At 45.1% G+C, this 21,873-nt stretch overlaps 3 protein-coding genes across 9 annotated transcripts; all 3 read right to left on the bottom strand.

Annotated features, from left to right (window-relative positions):
* Positions 1 to 12: 12 nt before the first annotated feature.
* On the bottom strand, positions 13 to 2,863 carry smtna (smoothelin a). Its single transcript, XM_040198458.2, has 8 exons — positions 2,495 to 2,863; positions 2,042 to 2,132; positions 1,778 to 1,853; positions 1,552 to 1,680; positions 1,425 to 1,458; positions 1,020 to 1,137; positions 740 to 891; positions 13 to 545 (listed from the first exon to the last, which is right to left on the bottom strand). Exons 2-8 carry the CDS (start codon positions 2,126 to 2,128, stop codon positions 398 to 400), a joined length of 744 nt encoding a protein of 247 aa, XP_040054392.1. The 5' UTR covers positions 2,129 to 2,132; positions 2,495 to 2,863; the 3' UTR covers positions 13 to 397.
* Positions 2,864 to 3,745: 882 nt separating this feature from the next.
* slc35e4 (solute carrier family 35 member E4) lies at positions 3,746 to 9,380 on the bottom strand. 4 transcript variants are annotated; one of them, XM_040198414.2, is made up of 3 exons: positions 9,193 to 9,380; positions 7,985 to 8,601; positions 3,746 to 6,352 (listed from the first exon to the last, which is right to left on the bottom strand). In XM_040198414.2, the coding sequence occupies exons 2-3, from the start codon at positions 8,580 to 8,582 to the stop codon at positions 5,817 to 5,819; spliced, it is 1,134 nt and encodes a 377-aa protein (XP_040054348.1). In that variant the 5' UTR covers positions 8,583 to 8,601; positions 9,193 to 9,380; the 3' UTR covers positions 3,746 to 5,816. The 4 variants fall into 4 exon arrangements, with proteins under 4 accessions (XP_040054348.1, XP_040054347.1, XP_077943993.1 ...); XM_040198413.2 differs by having other exon boundaries at positions 7,985 to 8,626; positions 9,193 to 9,365; XM_078087867.1 differs by having other exon boundaries at positions 9,132 to 9,351.
* Positions 9,381 to 9,972: 592 nt separating this feature from the next.
* Positions 9,973 to 21,640, bottom strand: osbp2a (oxysterol binding protein 2a). Of its 4 annotated transcripts, none has more exons than XR_013452490.1 (15): positions 20,982 to 21,640; positions 19,971 to 20,176; positions 16,048 to 16,298; positions 15,775 to 15,943; positions 14,829 to 14,949; positions 14,681 to 14,747; positions 14,458 to 14,595; positions 14,131 to 14,376; positions 13,925 to 14,045; positions 13,664 to 13,767; positions 13,364 to 13,459; positions 12,782 to 12,966; positions 12,465 to 12,685; positions 11,804 to 12,007; positions 9,973 to 11,695 (listed from the first exon to the last, which is right to left on the bottom strand). XR_013452490.1 is itself a non-coding variant. In XM_040198374.2 (15 exons), the coding sequence occupies exons 1-14, from the start codon at positions 21,146 to 21,148 to the stop codon at positions 11,849 to 11,851; spliced, it is 2,235 nt and encodes a 744-aa protein (XP_040054308.2). In that variant the 5' UTR covers positions 21,149 to 21,640; the 3' UTR covers positions 9,973 to 11,695; positions 11,804 to 11,848. The 4 variants fall into 4 exon arrangements, 3 of the variants coding, with proteins under 3 accessions (XP_040054308.2, XP_040054309.2, XP_040054307.2); XM_040198374.2 differs by having other exon boundaries at positions 11,804 to 11,991; XM_040198375.2 differs by having other exon boundaries at positions 9,973 to 12,007.
* Positions 21,641 to 21,873: the final 233 nt, after the last annotated feature.

Genomic DNA, 21,873 nt, shown 5'->3' with positions numbered 1-21,873 from the left:
AACAACAGCATGTATAATGGAATTGCTATTTATTCAAATTTGTCCACGATACACTTAAGCCCCTCGACAGCCTCATGATAACATTTTGTTCCCACATTGTCTATGGCTCTGACATGGATTAATGGAATAGTTTAGAGCCAGCTGTCCACTGAGAGCATTAATATGCACAATGCACAATACACAAACCAATACAAATGCTGCACATTACTCTGCATTTACTGTAACATAATTCCTTTAGCCAGATACGTACTAATATCAACTCTAAGATCAGAGACAAAAATGGAAATATTTAGTTGAAAAAATTGCATAATATTATCTCTTTTAATACCTCGGCTCATGCTTCGACGTGTATTCATTGTAAAAATTCAAAACCATTGCTCATGAGACCTTTCAGACTCTACGGGCGCTTTTTGGTTTTGACCAGGCCTTTCTCCACCAGGCAGCGGTAGAACTCCTGGATGTACGTGTACACGCACTTCCAGTCGGGCTCCTTCATCCGGACTAAGTCATCGGCGTCCAGCAGAGGGGGGCAGCCGGCGAGCCTCCTGCAGAGAGAGAGAGAGAGAGGGAGGAAGGAAGGAAGGAAAAGAGAGAGAGAGAGACACTGACAAACAACTTGAGACAAACTATGACACACAACTGTGAAGTTTTTGTTTTTTTCCTAATCCGCAGCGCACTGCCCGGAGTTCGCTCCAGACAAGACGCATCTGCCGCCTTCATATAAGGAATGACGGCTCACTCGGCAGTGTTGAAAGCCAGCTGGAAGTTCTCCCTGGGCTTGTTTGGGTTGAGGGTCGAGTACTCGAAGGCGTCGGGGAAGAAGCGGTGCACCAAGGCGCAGAAGGCTATGCCGTCTTTCCAGCTGGAGGAGAAGTTACGGATGTTCACCCCCTGTCTCGTACCGGAGGGGATTTGGTTCAGAAGAAACAGTGGCAAAAGAAAAAAATGAGCCATAAGAGGCAGAGCTATGTATAGCTTCATTGGGCAATAATTCAAAGACAGAGTGGGGCCATGTTTACCTCATATGGCTCTGTTTTGGCCCTGCACCAGTCCAGAAGCATCTGTTTGACGTTTTTAACGTTGGGTGCTGCAGAAGGAGGACATTTCTGAGCCGAGGCTACGGCGGGACCGGCGGCGCTGAGGATAAGAAAGAAAGTCGAGGAGATGGAAACGCCGCGTGGACAGAAAGTATGGCTTATCTCATCTTTTCCCTTGGGAAATGGTTTGAAAAACAAAAACGCTTTAATTTCCTTATTGGGCAATAATACTTTGTTTTGGATAGAAAATATAATATTTTTCAGTAGTGGTCCCACTAAACCATGAAACATTTTGTGGATATTTTCTACTTAAGTCTTTAATGAAATGTATTTTCTGGGATTATTTGTACAGTTGATGAAGCCAATCTGAGCAAACCACGGACTCACCTGCCCGCCGATGGAGAGATCTGACCGGCCGACCCTCGAGAGATGCAGAGAAGCAAACCAAACTCAAGAAAGCTGAAATGATTTAAATTACAACACAAGATCTGACTCGGCGTCTTTATGAACGTACTGTTTGCCGGTGGCTGTTGGTTCATGGATGCTCTGCCTACGCCGCCTCCTCCGCCCGTCTTCCCTCCTCCGCCCAGGCCCTGCTGCCTCAAGTCCTGCTGCCTCGACCCTCGATCCTGCTCCCGTTTATCTGGTGAGAGATGATGGAGGGTTTGGGAGGAGTGAGCGTCTGAGGAAAGGTGGAGATGGTGTCATGGTAAACCTGCCCGGTGAGCGTCCGATTTGACCTCTCTTTTTCTTGAGCAGCTCCCTTAATGCGGCGCGCATCATTCTCCTCTCCTCAAAATCTGTTGCATTGTCCAACTTACAGAGAAGAAAGAGAAACCATTGATCAAAGTTCAACGGCTGGGTTAAAGGTCACCTACTTTTTCAAATTTGGGAGGTGATAAAGGTCTCGCTGTCAGAGTGATGAAAGAAAATCCAAGTCATTCATTTTCTCACGATAAGTGAGACACAAACTAACTTCCCAAAATCCCAAATGTCTGGCTCACCATCTTGTTGAGAACCTCTTCATCCTCAATAGCAGCCAGTTTTTCACTGGTCACAGATGCTGATCCAACATCAGTTTTCGACTCCATGTTTCTAGTCGAGGGAGCAAAGGAACATGTGATATTCGCGTTGGAATTGACATTTTTCTGAATTATTTACATTATTTAGCCCAAACAGACCAGATTCTTTTGGTTATTTACACAAAGCAAAGTTGTGTGAGTCTAAAGAGACACAAAGTGAGCTGCCGTCTCTCTCAAGCAGTGTGTCTCAGCCACTAGCGGAGACGCACAACAGAACACGTACAAATATAGTAATGGAGTGGAACGGGACCGTTCCTAAAAGGATCTGATAATAGCGTAGAACACACGGCTAAAAAGCAGCCACACTCAGGCCTAATGGCACAAAATAGAAAGAATTAAATGAAAACACACCTTGATAATGTTGGAATGTGTCACCTGTTCCTCAGGATGCAAACCCGTGTGCCTGCAGGAGGACGGGGACCTTCTTTTGAGCCGGTTCTGGAGAGAGCCCCGGCTCTGACCTCACACCTCACACACCGCAGCGCTTTGCGAGGATACGAGTCCGGAGAGCAAGTGGAGGTTGCATGCGCAAACCATCCAGGATGGGAAGGAGGAGGAGGAGGAGGAGGAGGAGGAGGAGGAGGAGAAGTCTCCGTCACCCTCAGGAGAGGTTCTCCTCCTCCTGTCACAGATCCCTGGGTCACGTGAGGTGAAGCCTCGTGGCACCAAACTGTCGCGGCTAAAAGCACAATACTGCACTTGGCAACACTCGATTTGGAGGGAGAAGCAGGAGACTCTTTTGGCTGGGAGACAAAGAGTTAAGTAGCGGGGGGGGGAGAGAAGTGAGGAGCACTGCCTTATTCAGGCACAAGGCTGAACGGTGTTTACAGAAGTAGAGGAATCTTCACCAGCGAGAACAGAAAGCGCAGAGAGAGAGAGAAAGGAATCTAGACGAAAACACCAATAGCAAAATACACTTCAGCTTCAACAGAGATTGTTTAGGGTTTAATAGTTCAGGCCGATGTAGGAGACGGTAGACAAACTGCGCCCCCGGGTGGTGAAGACGCGCCACTACTTCAAAATGGCCTCAACCCACGGTGACGTGAGGAACGAGGCCTGACCTGCTGATGGAGGAGCACCGCTCACTCCAGCAGTGGGTTCGACAGACAAATAAGCAACAATGTCAACAATTGAATGCATTTCTTTTTACGAAGAAATAATATTAAACATTTAACTAGTTCAAGCCTTACAACGTTTAGATATTTTCCAAAATATATTTTCTAAACAGAACTCTAGAAGTTTAGCGGTGTAATTTTGATGGAATCTTTAGTAGTTTGAAAATCTACAGATTTATCGATAATGAAAATAAACTTATGCAGCTTACGGAGACTTTCCCATTTGGTTTTCACCATCACAACATGCTACTAAAATAACTTAACAAGTTAGGAATGAATTACCTAACAAAAGTTATAATATAATAATGTGTTCATCCTGGGGGAGGGATCCCTCCTCTGCTCTCTCTGAGGGTTCTTCTGTGCTCATGAGCAGCTGTTTTGGGGGGTTTGTTCTGTGCTGAATGTGAGGGTCCCGGGACAGAGGAGGTCGCATGTGTTCACATATTAAAACCCTCTAAAGAAAAGTTGTGATTTCGGGCTATAACAAAATGAATTTGAATTGTTGACTTGGTTACTATTGTAATTGTTTATTAATATTTTTATTCAAGCAATTGCAGATCATGTGTACATGAATCACCCATAAGTTTGCCCCCGAAAAGAAGCACCTGCAGTCGCTTTTGGCAAAGTATAAATCAAGAGAAATTGATAAAATGATAAATAAATTCCCTCTTTTCTTATCTACAGTATGTCCAAATAAGGCAAATGTTTCTTTTTTTTTTAAAATCAGTATAGTTAAAACCAGCCACATATAACTATAAAATATATTATCATAAAACAACTATTTACACCAAACTAGCTTTGCAACCAACTAAACCAGTATGTACACAGGAAGCCTCTTTCCACCTTTTAAGTGCAACAGTTTCGTTGCTTTTCACCAACTCGGCATTATCCAGCAGAACAAGCTGTCAAATCGCTCGCCATCGTTTAAATGAGATACAACTGGGTTCCTATCATTTTCCTAATAATCAACAATGTGTAGTGAAACACGTCGACGTCTGCGGTTTACTGAACACAGACTGAATCATTCGCATGCTGCGGTCAGTCCAATAGTTAATAACAAATGAACACATGGGCAGAAGTTCTATTTAACAGCGGAGGTATTCAATAATGTAAAACGACTGAAGTGATGCGCTGTACATAATCTTAAAACCTGTAATTGAGTTTGTAATATTGAACTGCAACCTAAACCCATTTTATTTTTGTTCCCTTCCTCACTCTAAAGACTGTGTGCAATGGGGAATAAAGCATCTTAGGGTCATACGTGATGTTTTGGAGTGTTATTTTATGAATGCACAGTGGAAAAATGATATAAATGGAACGTTAAGTAAAATCTTTCAACGCACAATGCTACATAAAGTTACTCTTCTGGAAAAGTAAAGTGTTTTAAGTTAAATGGAGAAAGAAAAAAAAAAAAGAAAGATGTATGGCTTTGTAGTGACAGCTTGGATGTGAGAAATTATCACATCTGCAACCAGTATTTTGACACAGTTTGACCAAAAGAAAAGCTTTCAGACATTTGGCAAAGGATAAACGATGGAGGGAGTGCACAGTAACGGACGTCCTGGATCATTAAGATGCTTTCAGGAGCAGCGGCATGCAGTCTTCTGCATAATATACACAACTTTTCTCTGAAAAGGAAAGACAGGAGAGAATCGTGTGCCCACTAGTAATACATGTATGCATGTACAAGACACCCTAGGACCAAAAGCTACGGCACAAAAATGCCTGTTGCTGCTACGGTCATTCGGAAAGAAACATTTTCCCCTGCTTAAATCTTTTTGAAAACAGAACAAAAATAATCATCTTGTAGATTGAAATGTCTCCCACAGAAAGGGAACATTAAACAGATGAGACTGGCTGGGATTTAAGAAGCAACCTTAAAGGACATCTTAATCTTCCTTTTCCTCATCTCGTCCACAGGGAGAAGACGGCTATAGTCGAGTGACACTCCTTAGAGAACCCGTGAACCTAATTATCCAGGAAGGCTGCAGTGACGCTCCTGTTGTAGAAGTTTGAAATAATTGGACTAATTCTTCAGAGAGTCGTCTGAGAACAAAATCCAAGCCTTTAAAAATGCACTTCAGTCGAGGAAAAGAAGCATCTCTTCTTCCGCCTCCAAATAAATGTTTTACTCTATTTAAGTTTCCTGGTTCAATGCCAACAAAAACAAAAGAAGCTGCCCAAAACCCGGTGCCCTAGCACGTCAGGGCCGGGTGAATGTCACGTAACACTACCGTTAATAAATATAGTTTTATGCAAATTGTGCCCGTTCAGATTTGAGGCTTCCTGCAGCCCGCGGTGTCCATGACACGTCGATCAATCAGGACATCTTCACAGTGTAGTACGAGTGACAGTGCCAATACAGTTCAGAGTGTGCTTGTGCGTGCATATACACCACTAAAGGCCAAGTATGAGGGATTTACAGATGAAGGAGAGAACGTGTCCATCCGTGTGACAGAAGAAGGCTACTTCTTCTTTTTCCTTCTTATCTGTGTGAGTCGAGGAGAAATGAACCGGCACAGTGAGGAAGTTAAAAGATAGTAAAACAAAAATAAATTAATCATAGTCAATCATTCGTCTCTTCAGTCCGCCTCGTCGTCCGGCTTCTCGTCCGCTCTCCGCTGACGCCGACGCGTCGGCTCAGGAGCGCCGGCTTCGCCCGAGTCCTCCCCGCCCGCGGTGGGGAAGTCCCCCCCTCCGGGCTTCCCGCCTCTGGCCCGGCGCGCGTCCACGAAGCTGACGATGAACTCCGAGTTCTGGTACATGAGCATGCCGGACAGCGTCAGCGCGGCGCCGGCGCAGCTCAGGGCCGACAGCTCGCTGCCGAAGAGCAGCTGGGACAACAGCAGGTTTCCCACCACGCTCAGGTTGCCCAGGATGTGCAGGGTGACGGCCGAGGTCAGCGTGATGACGCAGCAGCTGGCCAGGTTGTACATGACGGAGCCCAGGCAGCTGAGCAGGATAAAGAGCCACAGGCGGCGGTCGTAGTGGAGCGGCGACTCCAGCAGGGCCCAGTTCTCCAGGGCCAGGGCGGCCACGGCCAAGATGCAGAAGCTAGGAATGGACATCAGGTAGAGCAGGAACACGGAGTCAATTTTCTCCTCCTGAAGCAGAATGCCTGAGAGCAGAGGGCGCCACGTGACCGTTACGAAAGGGGGAAAAGATACGTGGCAGAAAGAAAAAAAAAAAGTTTTCCTTTTTAGAAGACACCCCCCCCCCCCCCCCGTTTTGGCCGCCAGGAGGCCCGATTCCACTCGAATATTTGGAGAACATGGGCAGTGTGAAACTGTTCAGGTGTCTTAAACAGTTCCTGTTATTTATTTATCTTTGTCCAAATAAGAAAAACAGACTCGATGCTACTCACTGATTCTAAAAGTACAATGAGCCCTGGAGCTATGACAGAAAATCATACAAAACTCTCCAGTGGACTCTGGAGAACGACATTTGCCTTTATGTCTCTTGTGTGAGCAGCTGCAAAACCTTTCAATGGAACTAAAATGCGTTGAGTCTGCGCAGGTGACCAAAGCATGTGCACCACGGACAGCGTGTCCAAGACAATTTGACTTATAAGGGAAAGTGTTACAACAACAAGTTAAAGAGGATGAAAATAGCCCGTTGAAACTCGAGACAACATTGCCCAGCTGGTTCGGCCCCTGTGGATGGACTCAAATGTTTGGTCACGATTAAAAATAAAAAGGGATAAGCAGCAGCGTGGACCTGCCGGACCGCGTTAACCGAATTCTGCTCCAAATGTAAAAGCATGACCAAGCCCCCCCACCCCTCCCCGCCTTCCCCCACCATGTACCAAGTCTAGGGCGTTAAATCCTTCTGACCAAAACAGATACTCTGTTTAAGTGTTAAGTAAAAATGTAATACAGGGCCTATTTATATATTTAGACTCTCATCCCCCCCCCCCTCCCTGACAACTATGTTGTGGAGGCTACAATGACATTATAGAACCTAATCCTCTGAACACCGAGACCAAGAAAATTCCTTCCCTGAGAGCACAGAACATTCGATAATGAGTACGAGAACATATGAAACGTGTGTCCAGGCACGACTCAGCACACGTGATATCAACTCAAGAGAGGAATCCGTCTCCTTCCCCCGGGGCGTGTTCAATTAAAATATGGACATATACAATCTCACAGCGTTGCAACAGGAGAATCCCCGTTATTCATTTAATACAAGTGAGTCAAGAAATATTAAAACCGTTGCCCGAATGCGTGTTTGTTTATTGATGCTACGAATCGCATTTTTTATTGTTATAACAAAGCCAATTTTCTTATTATGTTCAAATGCACTTTCTGCCTTTCTGTCTTGGAAGAGTTTAAATAGTCTGATCAGAAAAGAGAGAACATTGATGGCAAATAGGAAGAAGTTACTAAACTTACTTCGTCAAATTTAAGTTCCATCAGATAAACCGCTCTGATAAATTTCTGCCCGTCTTTGAAAAAGCAACCAGGTCCAGGTCTCCAGGATGGAAAACCCTGCTCATTCACCATCAATGTTTGTATCAAGTTCCCTAAGAAACCAGAAAATAGGCCGCTGTGACTTTCCACCTTGATGAGTGGGCGTTACCGGACTGAGGAGTGAATCATCTGTGGCGTACTGGCGAGTGACGGGGTGAAATTTCCGTTAAGAAAAAAAAAAAAAAAAAAAAAAAAAGGATCATCAACTTTTGGAGGAAAAGTTTCAACAGCAACGACAAAACCCAACGTCAACAGTCTGAGGCAAAAATGTCACTTACTCTGCTGGATGGACTTGACGCCCCTCAACATGGTCGCCGCGAACACAAAGATGCAGCCGGCCTGATCATACTGGACTTCTCCCATGATGCTGAAGGAGGCCCCGAGGCAGATGGGCATCATGGCCGTGTACTTGAGGATGTGATGCTGCTTGCCCAGGATCAGCGTGGAGATGGCCAAGGTGAAGAGCGGCGTGGTGGTGTAGATCATTTGCGCGAAGGACAGCTGGACGTGGTTCAGGCCCATGTTTCCGAAAGCAATGCTGGCGCAGAACGTCAGGCTCAACAAGAACACCTTGCACTTGGCGCTGGGCGTTAGGTCCTGGTCGGCGGCCCCTTTGTGGCGGATCACCTGCAGCTTGATCAGCCCGTAGTCCACCACGATGGCGGTCAGCATGTGCAGCGCTGACAGCAGCAGAGGGTACCTGAAGTTGTACACGGCGAATATCCATTTGTTGAGGCTGGAGATGGTGGTTCCCGTCACCAGCCACACCACGACAGCGGACAGCAGATGGAGCATCTCCGCAGGGGGCCTCCTGCTGCTGCTCCGTCTCTCCTGCAGAGTTGCCTCGCATTTTGAGAAGCCATCGGCCCTGATCATGTTCGTATCATTGTCCTCTCTGTAAAGAAGGAAAAGGACATATGCTGGACCGGGGACAGAAAAGGGAGAGAAATGAGGAGAGGGGAGGAGGGATGCAGGGAAATCGGTAAAGTAAACATGGTGATGATGACTTACCTGGGAGCTGAATCCCCTAAATAGAGAGTTACGTTTTTAACCTCCGTGCTGACTTTAAATATTATTTAATTGTGGCGAAACCCCGACGAGCCCGCCGTGTTGTTCCCAAACCACGAACTCGCTTGTCTTGCAGCGTTCGCGAAGGTAAACACAAGAGCTCAATTCCAGTTCCTTTGGTTTAATAGGAATCAAACAAAAATAAAAACCCGTCTGGTGGCTTAAGGTCGCTGCCCTGTGGCCCGGACCGTAGCCGCTGTACCCCGTTTTAACAGGGTCGCCTTTTCAACCGTAACACCGGTCAGCTGATCGCCCCTCTGCCCGCAGCCCGTCATGCTAACACTAGTTAGCGCGCTACTAAGCTAACGTTGCGTTTGTTATCTAACCCTTTACGTCCGTAACGTGGACGTTACTCACATCGCAACAGAGGGGGAGGCAGCGTTCTTTCTCGGGGATGAGTGTTCGCCACCACGTTTACCTTGTTCTCCGACGTGTACCCAGACGACGCTGGAAGCATCTCCAGCTCTGAAGAAACGAGTCTCATCCCCTCGGTCTTCTGTCACTGTGCTGTCAGGCGAGTGGAGGCGACGCACGAGCCTCGGTGTCATTGGACGGTTCATTTAAAGGGCAATGCCCCCTTTTGTGTGCATGAATGTAACCCCCCCCCCCCCCCCCCCTCTCTCTCTCTCTCTCTCTCTCGTGCGACGACGTCATGTTTAAAACGCGAATAACTAAAAGATACACACGTTAGACATGAAGCTATTATGATAAACTGTCACCACTTTATACAACTCAGTGGTCCTACACAGATTTCTAACTATGTAAATGACACCTTTTTTTCCTAATTGAGGTTGTGTTTTTAGCATCATATATCAGGATGCGTGATACACGTGACTCAAAACATCCACCAAAAGAATTGTTATATGGGTTGTGCTTGAATAAATTGAACAAAAGAAAAAATATAAAGTCAACGACGAAACGAGTCTGTTTCACCCAATGTTTTTGACTTTGTTACGTACTATCATGAGTTCAAGTTTATACAAGGTTTAAATATCACCAATTCTATTAGCATATCTTAACATTGAATAAGCACTTTCTATTATTTCTATTTATGGTCAGATGAGGCACAACGGTTAAGATAAATATATATTGTTGACCCTTGAGGCGCTGCGACAGACACTGCCTTGCTGGGGGTCTGTATCAACTGTCCCTGTGATTTAGAAGACAACATCCGTTTGACAGTAAACAACAGCAGGTGTCAGCTTGTCAGTTATGTTTTTATTTGAGCTCAAAAATCTGATATTTAGGGGCTCATTGGGCACAGAAGGTGAGTTCACATCGTGTTTCAGAAAGTGTCTACAAACTACGAGCTGGGTGAAGAGGCTTTCCACTACAGAAGTGCTTAAGCACTCTAAAACCATGCATAGCTATGTGTTGCCATGGAAACCTTTAGGATTATGTTGCATGTATCATTACCTGCAGTGGAACATTACATTGTGCTTTACTTAGACAATACCTTATCTGCATCATCAATGTCATATTCATAACTTCATTCCCCTAACATCTCACTAACAGGTATACAATCTCGACTCCATTTAACCTTATACACACACACACACACACACACATAGTTTGAGTACTGCCCACAAGGTGAATGTTCAAGTAATGTGAAACAATAATTTCTTACATTAGGCAATTCTATTTCTAACATAGTCTCGCAATATACAGGCCGACAGCAGCCAGGCAATTCTACATGTGGCTCTTGCTCTATTATAATACACAACAAGCTTAAAACTATATATAAGTAGGTTGATATCTGTTTTGTATGTCAATTTACTCTTAATGTACACACAAGCACACACACCAGAATATGTCTTCTTTTCAATTACTTTTCTGGTCCTCGATTGATGTGTATGGATGATATTTCCTTTTCTTAACATAATTATCATTTAGCTAATGGAATTTTGTCACCAAAACATTTTCTACCTAAAAAAGTATTTTCTTCTCAAGTGACATTGTGTGCAATTTAATTATTGCTGACATATTCAAATAAAGCAATTCTTTAACACAGCGAAACACCGTCGCTGCTATTCATCAAGATGATGAGCCCTGATCGTTTGAATACAATTGGAATAGAATAAAAACGACTCTTGCTGTAGTACATCACCCAGGCTAAGCAGACTTGTACTTGAGTGGTACTGCAGTGATCTCCTGTTCCATCAAGTGTGGGAGACTTATGAGGGACAAATTTAAAAGACAGTGGTCAAAACAGATACAGCAGAGGTCAAGACGTCCTCACTTTTAGTCCTTGGTAATGAGTAAAGCTCCAAAAGTAAAAAAAAAAAGATACTACATTTCCCATAATACAAGTCAGTAATGTCCCCAGTAAGACCCTCCAAGCTTGCTTGACGTTCCAAACTCCAGTTGAGATTAGTGCTTTTCTCTTAACTCCAGCAGTTAAGAGAAACTAGTCTTCACACTAGTAAATAGTGGAGTGCTCCTTTAATGCAAACAATTTCAAGATCCTGCGAAGGCAGACTGGACAAATGCTCAGTCCTTCAAGATTTACAGTTTGGGCAACAGTAAAAAAAAATAGGGGGTGGGGGTGAGGGGAGGGGGGGGGGGGCTGTTGAGTAAATGAACTTCTGCTGTCAAAAAGTCTTTACGTGCAGAAGGATGCGTCGTCCCGCCACAGTCTTTCCAAAGCCGGGTGTGTCTCTCTCCGCTTTGAGGAGAACATTCCGTGCTTGTACCACAGCACTCCTCACCCCGAGTCATCCCCCGTACACACCCAATGCAATGTGTGTTCGTATTGCTTTCTACGAAGCCTAGAAAGTCAATGATTCAGGTACACACACACACACACACTCACACACACAGAAGAACTCAATGTGCTCCCTTGAAACGGTCTTTTGGTGGTGCTGAATAAGCAGTCACACGGCGCACACGTAAAATGAGGCCATGCGTTCTGAATAGAGGAGCTAGAGCAGAGCAGAAGAGAGTAGATGATTACCGGGGAGCTTGTTTTGTGTCACACACACACACACACACGCACACAATCGTGACTACATGGCACAGAGTATCCTTACATTAGGAGGAATGTTTGATGGTGGTGGATGGTTGGGAGGTTTTCCCTAGAAGATCTCGGGGCATTGGCTCCAGTCCTGTGTTTCTTTGGCCTCCCAGTAGCCACCCCGGTAGACGTATGTACTTTCTCCCGTGGTGTCATCTGCCCTCTTCTCAAACCACAGTGGCCGGTAACTCTCGATGTCTTGCCCTGGTGACACAGAGGCCTGTTTTCTTGAGGCATGACTCGAATGTATCCTTTTTTCCATTTTATCACACTCTTTACGCTACTTTATTTTCAACTATTGTGCTCTACTGGCCTAATCTCTAACTTTTAAAACATTTATTACTCTACTTTAAATAACACAGCTTGTGGCTGACACAAAAATGTTTTCACGGTCTGTTCAGCTCAATGAAAGTCAAGAGTGTTTTTTTTTTAAACAGATTGGATACATAATAAATTCTACTTCAAGAGAAGTAGCAGAAGTAGCAGATTGCTCAATCTCAGTGCGTACAATCTGGAGGTTTCAAATGTGTCTTTCTTTCCTTTTTATCTGTTAAAAACTCAGATTTAAGACAAGCCAAACTGCCCATACAGCATTCTGCACATAAGCACAACATATTTGAGTGAATGGGGGGGGGGTGGTCATTAACCCTTGGCCCCCCCCCTGTCCTTGTACTCACCTTCCTCCAAGGCCTGACTAGCTTGCGCCTCCCTTTTCTTCCTCTCCAGCCTCTGACACTCCTCCAGACGCTGCTTGTGGGTGTTCGCCTCGTCCCACACGCCCGCCTCCATCAGCCGCTGGTCCGGCCGCAGGCGGCTGTCGGTGGGCGCGATGCCGTCCTCCTGCTCGTTGAGAGTCAGAGCCAAGGAGGAGAAATAGTGCATGTTTTCTGCATTATCTCTGAAGAGAGACAGAAAGGAGAAATCTTAAAGAAGGCGCGGCGGGTGTTAGGGGGTTAGGGTTAATGAATCAATGTGTTAGACGGCGTCCACGCACGGAAGAGGGTACTTCTTCCACAACAGTTTGGGCTGAAGAGTCTGATAAACCGTCTTTTGTTTGCCCTCGGAGCCTCCGCATCCTTGGCTGCTGTCCACTATCTTGGCACTCTCCATCTTGTCGTCCCAGGTCCCCGACAGAATGTAATGGGCTGTGCCGTCTCTGTCCTCGATCACTCCGGTCACCTGGAGAGTGGACGACACGCGGGAGGAGATCAGTTACACGGAGGCGCCGACTGCTCTCAGCTCGGGAACCTCTTCCCTCTTTATTTTCAAATTCTAATTGACCTTTTGAAGACGTTTGAACCGTGAAGTAATTAGACAACATGAAATAGAAGATATGATATAAGCCATTTTCCTGCTTCTCAGTTATTGGCAATTGTGTGAGAGATATTCTGACACAAACATGCTTCAGGAAGAGATCTGTTAAAGATGACGCACTGATTATCACCGAGGATACAAGGTTTGTTGAACATATAAAGAACCAATATCACGCTGGCAGTGTAAAACTGTGTGACATAAAATGAAGTCTGAATGAAGCCGATGTGCCATCTGAAACGGTCTTTCTACACAACAGACTTACTTTACGGGGGACGTCTCTGGAGAAGTAGCTGTAGGGGCAGAATTTGAGACGGCAGGTGTCCTTGGTAGTGTTGTTGACGATGTCAATGTCCCCAGACTGCAAATAGCGAGAACAACAGATGTGACTGAAAGGCGTACAAATCTACTCATTAGTGGCCCAATTAGTTTTATTGAATTTCTGCCCATGTGTTTTTCTGAACAGTAACTCCTCGGTGTCCTAGATGAAGGCCTCCAGTTCAGAAAGTTTTCCCTTTCCCTCACAAAACCTGTTGTGGTTTTGACGGTTAAAAGAGCAGCGCACCTGATCAATCCACAGCTTCCCCACGATAATGTTGTGCACCGTTGAAGTGACTTTGCTCCACACGTAATGGTTTCCGCTCGCGTGGAACACCAGGTGAATGTTTCCTACAGCGAAAAAGAGGGAAGACAAGCGAACAATAAAATCACAGTTTGAACAGGGTTCACTATTTGTGTTCTCACAGATACGTTGTGTTCATTTACAATTCAAATATGAGGAGGAACTTCTGAGACTCTGCACCGCATCAATTTATCTGACACTCACCCAATGGCACGACCGAGATATATTTCCCTCTAAACTTGCTGTCGATAGTGATGTGCTGCCACAGGGTCCAACCTCGCTGTGACGTCACGTGGTGGGCCGCAGCCGGTGGGTGGTGACTGACCTGGTGGTGAATGGGGGGATCAGCTGGTGTGAGCAGAGGCAACGTGGACGTCCTTCACACCCGCGAGGCAGAGCGCCGGCCTCACCTGCTCAGAGATGGAGCGATAACCGTACTCCTCCAGTCGGTCCAGCTCGTAAGTCTCCCCCAGCAGCGGGTTGAAGGGCTTGGCCGTGCGGTGGACCGTAGTGGAGTAGGAGGAGACGGAGAAGGCCGCCACCAGACACATTTGCTCCAGGGAGGAGTGACAGCGAGACGCCCGGTCCAGAAGCTCGCTGTACTCCAGATCCTCCGTCAGGCGCTGCAGCATCGACAGCGGCTCGTTGAAGTTCACCTGGAAAAAGAAGGGTCCTCGTAACTCCAGTTGAAAACACTATGTTTCATACGATTTGTTTTGCTTTTTTCATCCATCTACCGGCATGGGTATCTTGGACAGGTCTTTGCCAATGCAGTTCTTCATGATGCTCCACAGGTTCAGGGAGTAGTTCGGCTTGTCGGGAATGCGGCTGCGCCTTGTTCTCCGTAGCTGCATGTGGTTTGTGCCCGACGTGTCCTGAAGAGGAACATGTGACAACATTTTTACTGAGACCATTTGATGCAAGTGCGTATAGAAACAACTTATCACGCTCGGGACCTACATTCTCATTGTGAGTCCAGTCATTGGACATTCCTCCGCTCATCATACTCTGATTACTCCCCGAGCGCCTGAGAGAAAGTGGCATCATTTAAACACAGTTGACAGGAACGGTGCAATGTTTTTTTTGTATAGAGAGGAGGACGTCTCACTTGTGCTGTATGGCGCCGCTAGCAGTCACAGTTATGAATGCAGGAGAGTCCTCCATCGCATCGAAGAACTCTGCCTCGTCATTCTCATCACTCGCGTCCCCCTCCTGAGACCGCTCCACTCCTACGGCAACCAACACAGGACATTTATCTGAATGTTTAAAATAAACACATCAGCAGTATATTACTGCTTTACAAGAGGTGGGGAGGAGGCACCCTATTAAAATACAATTGAACTATAAAAAATCGAAGTTGATGATGATTCTGTAATTGTTTGCAAAGAATCCAACAGCAGTTATTTGACCAATTTATAAATCTGTTAATCAACAAAAATAATAAATATATCAGTGACCACAAAGTCACTTGTGAATCGGTCATGTTACCGTGATTAACAGTTAATGCAAATTTGTTTTAGTTATCTAATTTAGGTTTAAGAACGTTAAATCACGAATTTCTATAATTTGTCCCAAACAAAATAACAAAGAGTGAAAAACAGTTGTCACAAGACGAACCTCAACCACCCTAAGCAGAAAACATAAAATAAAAATATTTGCTTAAATGACCACAAATGACAATCTGAATAAAACAAAAATCACACTTTTCACTATCCTCAGAAATTAAACATTTGTTTTTTACTTCCATGTATATATATATATATAAAGACACAACAGATCAACATATTAGTGATGCATCACACATGCATCGCTACTGCTGGCCAGAAGAGGGCCGTACTGTTGTTGTGTGAGACTACTCTGCCTCTCGCACTGGAGACAGTACGAGTAGTCTCACCTGTGTATGAAGTGGGATTCTCTCCCCCCGCGCGTCTCACCTGTGTACGAAGTGGGATTCTCTCCCCCCGCGCGTCTCACCTGTGTATGAAGTGGGATTCTCTCCCCCCGCGCGTCTCACCTGTGTATGAAGTGGGATTCTCTCCCCCCGCGCGTCTCACCTGTGTATGAAGTGGGGTTCTCCCTCCACGCTCGCTCTAAGTTGTTGTGCTGTTTGGCCAACTGCTCGATGGTCTCCTCCAGATGGTGACGCTGCTCCCTCTCATACTGCAGGGTCTTTTGCCACCTTCGGCCGTGAGATTCTGCTACATCGAGAAAGTCACGACAAGCCTGAAGTGTGAACACAACGCACAGCTCAATAAGCGGGCAGAGACCCCGAGCCGCGTCCCCTTCGTTAAAAGGCTCGACCGATCGGGTCCCTGCGGCGCACTCACATTGATCATAGCATTGGAGGTGATTCGGAAGAGGGTCGCTCGCTCATTAACGGCTTTGACTCGGTCTGTGCCGTCGGCGGATCCGCGCAGTTCCTCGAGTTCGCTGAGGGAGCGCTGGAGGGCGGCGCCGTGCTTTCCTATCAGCTCATTGCAGGTGCTCAGGTCGTCTAGCTTGCTGGCCAGAGTCTTGAGCACCCCTTGGGTCAGGGCTCGGTCCTCCTGAGGTATGGGCCCTTCATCTCCCGAGTCGTCTTCACACGCAGGCAAACAAAAACAACAATGTCATGCTTTCATAGCAAAGATGACGGGAATCAGTAGACGTTATGTGTCTAACGAAGAGATTGGGTGTTTACGGTGGTATATTTGTATAGTATAAACAGTACATCAGAAAATACATCTATTTTAATACTTAATGATTGTGAGGAACGGATGGAGGGAGATAACTAGACTTCACACCCCGATGTCCCCCACACCTCTTCCTCCACGAGATGGGAAAGCTGTGAATGAACACCGTTGCCCTGGAAACATAAGCCCCTGCAATCAGGAGGCTCGGCTATTTTTAGAAGAAACGGGAGAACAAACGATGACGCACTTCCCCTTCCCTCCTCTCTCCCTCTCTATATGTATATCTCTCTCCCTCTATTTATCTCTCTCTCTCTCTACCTCTCTTTAGCATGAGCTGAGCCATTTACTGTACTCAGGATTTTAACAAGTCCTTTATGTCTTTAAAGGTCTTGTCCTGAGTACAGTAAATGACTTAATAGTGATTTAGCCTTAATCAAGTCTACAGATAGATAGATAGTATAAATATGAACTGAGGCTGTGAACCGTGCTTGTAATAATGGACCTGAGAAAGAGGAGGTGGGATAAAGAGGCTAAAAAAAGAGTGCTGTGTTCTAATTAAAGCCTCTCAATGAAAAAATACATTGTTTAAAAGATTTGAGACACCTGCAAAGTTGTAGTTAATTATAGTTAGTACAACTTTAGGTGATGGCTGGTTGCTCTAGGCAGTTATAAATGTCAACAGGAGTAAATATATCTTTAATATGCAAACAACTGCCTCTGTCACATGTAAATAGAACCTTTCTAGGTCACTTCTCGTCTGTTAAAAGAAACAGATTGTGCGTAATCTGAAAATTCCCGAGCACGTTGTCTGAATCTAGGCCAGAGTCTGCAGAGACAGTGATTACCAAAACCAGGAGACAAACTACTAGTACTCTGTTAGAGAGGCGGAAGAAATAAAAACAAGCAGGGGCAGACTGGAATGAACAACTCTCAGTAGGACGGGATTGAAAACGAGAGGGTGAAAGAAAAATCCTTCAGGCATCTGTAATGATCCATTTGAGCGAAGAATGTAGAGGTGCAGCTCTTCTTACAGCCATGAAACCCATCCAGGGAATCATGACATGAGGCCGAGGCTGACTGGTCTGAGTACTGATGGGTTTGTCTTTCAGGAAGGACACTGAGACAAGTAGGTGATTCATCGCTGAATCATGACATCACACACCCACAGGTGATAATATGGACACAGTGTAGGAAGAGAGAATGTGTGTTAATAATCAGAGGAAGTACTGGGAGCCTCTGAAATATAGATGAAGCCATCAAAGTCTGACTGTAACATGCTGAAAGCTTGCTGTAGAACAACCTGAGTGACACTATTTACCCCTCGAGGGCAGATGTTTGGATTCACACTTTCACCCTGGTGGTCCCAAAGGTTTGAATTTTATATCACAACATACCTTTTTACGTATAAATAGGATGCTGATGTAGTGGTGATGTCTTTTTACAAGCGAGGGGCCAAATAACTTCTGTAATAGCCACTTAATTACTGCTGTTCAAACCCATTCCAGCCAATTCATTTGCACCGCTGTTATTGCTACTCGACCCATAAACAAAGGCTTCTGCACTAATAGTCTGTAATCACATCATCACACACCAAAACACACCAGGATCTTTGTGAGTGCTCACACACGCATCAAAACACACCGGTTATTCTGCCTGGAAATATGTGAACCAGCCATAAAGCATAACCCGTGTTTGTTCACTGACTGGTATGTTAGAATAGTAGAATATCGGCATACACGGCCGTGGTCCGATTATTAATAAATGATGAAAGGAAATAGTTGCCAAAAATCAAGACAAAACAGTAACAGCGGAAAAGCCCAGGAAGTTAGACTGTGAAACAATATTAGTAGGCCGGTATAGTCCAGGTCCATTGTTTAACAAGATACAGCGTGAACACCTCACATGTCAGTCATGGTCTCCACATGCTAATGTGGCCAGACAAACAGAAGACATCACTTACGGTTACTTACATTGTTACTTGCAGGGTGCATGAAGACACACCCCTCTCCTGGAAAAATCACACATAAATAGTGCTCTGTTGTTCTGCAGTGACATTGAAAACGACGCTGCCATTTTGTAAACTTTAAGGCGAATCTGTCCTGAGAGAAATATCCAAACTGGTTATTTACACACTAAGAAAATACAGCTAAACTCATTAAAGTCCATAAACGCTCACTGTATCAGTTACAAACTACACATGCAAGCTCGTAGCTTCTACACCAAATAGTCTTCTGCCTCCCACTAGAATAATTAAAAGGTTACTTACAAGGTGACTCTCATTGAAAATGCTACACTCCCCTTCCCTCCTCTCCCTATTGTCCACAGCACATGGTGAAAAATATTTTCAATGAAAATCCTCACACCCTCTATTTTCTTTCCCCTCCTGCTAGCAGAACAGGAGGAGGAGCCTAAAGGAAGGTCATTTCATTGAGCTCTCGCTGTCGTCATACAGGGAAGGGGAGAAGAGACGAGTGGGAGGGAGGTGGTGGCTGCATGGGATGGGGAGAAATCCACTGCACATCATCTTCTTTTTTAACATATAACGGCTAGACAACCGCAGGACGATGTCAATAATGTACAGATATATGATACTATGTTGTGCAATGGTGTCTGGAGGTAAATAGAGAATATCGCAAGGTAACGTGATAATAAAATGACGTGATTAAATGCAGATGAATACCATAGACTTTATGTAAGAAGGTTGGAACCAGCTGACTGTGAACACATGGAACCACTTCGCCCTCTTGTGGCCTGTTGTTTACATAACAAATAATTAAAATAAGCGTTTAGGTCTTGTTGTGCGAGTCTGCATTAAGGTTATAGCTAAACTGGTTTGCCTACGTTAGACTTTCACTGGTGAACTATGTTGTTTAGTACCAATACATATGTGGGATATTCCTTCTTTAAAGGAATAAAAAACAAAAAGATCACATTATTTCTTTGCATCTGAGTGTGTGTGAACATTTACTACATAATAGTAGAGCTGGACACCGGTTAACAATTAAATCAAACCCATGGGTCACGCAACACAGAATATAAGGTATCCATCTAACCCAGGGGTGTCAAACCCATTTTAGGTTTGGGCCAGATACTGCGCACTTTGATCTCAAGGAGGCCAGACCATTAAAAATCATAGGGGGGGAGGGTTGGCGTCGATGGTCCAATCCAACTCTTGGCGATCTACCCCCCCTCCCGCTCCGGCAGTTCGCCCGAATAATAATAACTATGAGCATTAGCGGTGTATACCGGGAGCGCAAAACGAAACGATATTTTTTTTTAAACACAACGAGCCTCTCGTCTGTCGGAAGCGATCGCGCATGATGGTCAGGTGACCTTACGGGATTTTTTTTTCATTGGCAGATGATCTACCAGCTCTGCGTTGGTGAACGACCGTGTCCCCCTGGTCTACGCATGCGCTCACTCACAGAGCGTGACCCCCCCAGTGGGCTTTTTAGTAATAGCAGCTACTTTTATAGAAATTCAATTTATGTGTTTCTGTAATTCTTACAATAGCAAAGTCATCCGGCGGGCCGCACTGGACCCCCCGCGGGCCTTGTGTTTCACACCTGTGACCTAACCTGAGTGGTGCATCAGCAGAGTGGAATTGGCCCGAGCTTGCTGCAGGGCAGAGACCCATCGCTGACACTCTCCCTCAGAGGTGGCCTTCAGGTGGTAGCTTCGGCCTCCGCTGGTTAACACCAGGTGACAGGTGTCACCCACCTCGATGTGTGCCGTTGCCAAGGGAATGGTGCCACGGCAGGTGTGAGCCATCTCCGCCTGAGTCCTGAAGGAGGCCAACGAAACAGCAAAATGGGGCCAGTTCAGTTTTTTTTTTTATAGATTTCAATTTAGTGTACTGTTTTACTGGAATAGGCGAGCGTCAAACATGAAGACTTTTCTCTGCAGTCATGCTTTGGACAGAGCGTTGCCTGAAGAGGCTTTAGAATGCTTAACACAATGATCTTTAGTCTTACGTGATTATGCCTCATTCATAAACATTCCATTCATTACTATAGTGAAAGCTCTTACACTGTGTATTCCAATTATGTTTATATGTCGTTTATATGACACCTTAAATACAAAACAGACAATGCAAAGCATTTTAGTTGAAAAAGAATTGATACACAGCGCTTAGGGTTATTAGGATAATAAAATATAAAATTCAGTTCATGAACTTACACTTATTGAATATTTGTTAAATAACAATTTTAAAAGGATTCCAATATTACATTTATTTACAAAAATTCTCACATAGCCCCATTTGAGAACCACTGGATTAGAATATGTAACGTTAGTTTGTGTGTGTGTCGTTTGACTTATTCCAACAAATAAAACTCAAGTTCAACTAACATTATCAAACGAATTGATGACATAATTATTATGAATTATTATTCACCACTCGTTTTTAATTTTATAGCTAAAATATGTGCAGTTGCTTTGACGGCATCGTTCATGGCAATCCCTCCTTTAAAAAGTTTCAAAATTCCCCCTGGCAACTAATCAATTTTTAATTTAGTTTTTTACTCTAAAACTTGTGTAAATATTTAAGAAACAAATATAACCGAGGCGCCCGGTGCGGGACGCGTTACCTGTAGTAGGACAGCAGGCCATTGCTGAGGACGAACCAGCGCCGCTGGTAACCCTTCAGGTAGTTGGTCCATTTATAGAGCCAGCCTTTGTAGTTACCGGTGTTCAAACACGGCAGCTGGAGCCCCGGTAAAGTCGGGGAGGGCAAAGTCCTCACCAGCTCGTTCATTTGCTCCTCTCGGGTCCGGCTCAGTTACCCCCCTCTTCCTCCTCCGCCTCCTCCTCCTCTTGCAGGAATGGATGGAGTCGGTGACGCCTGTCAACAGCTGTGCGGCTAGCTAAGCTAAAGCTGCGGCTAGCTAAGCTAAAGCTATAGCTAGCTTGTAGCTGTGCGGCTAGCTAAGCTACAGCTAAAGCTGCGGCTAGCTTGTAGCTGTTCGGTTAACTAACGTTAGCTAAGCTAGCTTGCAGCTGTTCGGGGAAGCTATGTCAGGGTCGCCCTCTCTTCCCTGAGGTGGTTTTAAAAATACCTACGTGGATGCAAATAACATCAAACAACAACCACATTATTATACATGATACGCTATAACGGACGCGCCTGTAGCATTGTGAATGCGTGGCGTAATAAAGCCTGTAACGTTTGATGTGTGAGAGAGAGAGATCATGACGTCTTTATCACAGGATTGTAGCATATGGGTGCAGGTTTTTCTTGTTTGTGTGCGCGTATGTGTGTGTGTGTGTGTGTGTGTGTGTTTTCACTGCAGTTTCCTACATCATTGCAGAAGAGGAGAGTTGGAGGATGAATGCTGTCTTCGGAAAGAAGGGTGTCACACTCAACGAGTAATAGAACATTAATAGAACATTTATAATGCATTTTTAAAAATGATTTTGTAAAAACTAGACCGTTAAGATGTTTTTATTTTAGTGTTTATAAACTAAGCCACCGAGAGATCA

The sequence above is a fragment of the Gasterosteus aculeatus genome, chromosome 14, assembly GCF_964276395.1.
Source record: "Gasterosteus aculeatus chromosome 14, fGasAcu3.hap1.1, whole genome shotgun sequence".
Classification (NCBI taxonomy): Eukaryota; Metazoa; Chordata; class Actinopteri; order Perciformes; family Gasterosteidae; genus Gasterosteus; species Gasterosteus aculeatus.
Note: the sequence above shows the minus strand (reverse complement) of the source record. Positions and strands in the feature narration are given on the sequence as shown.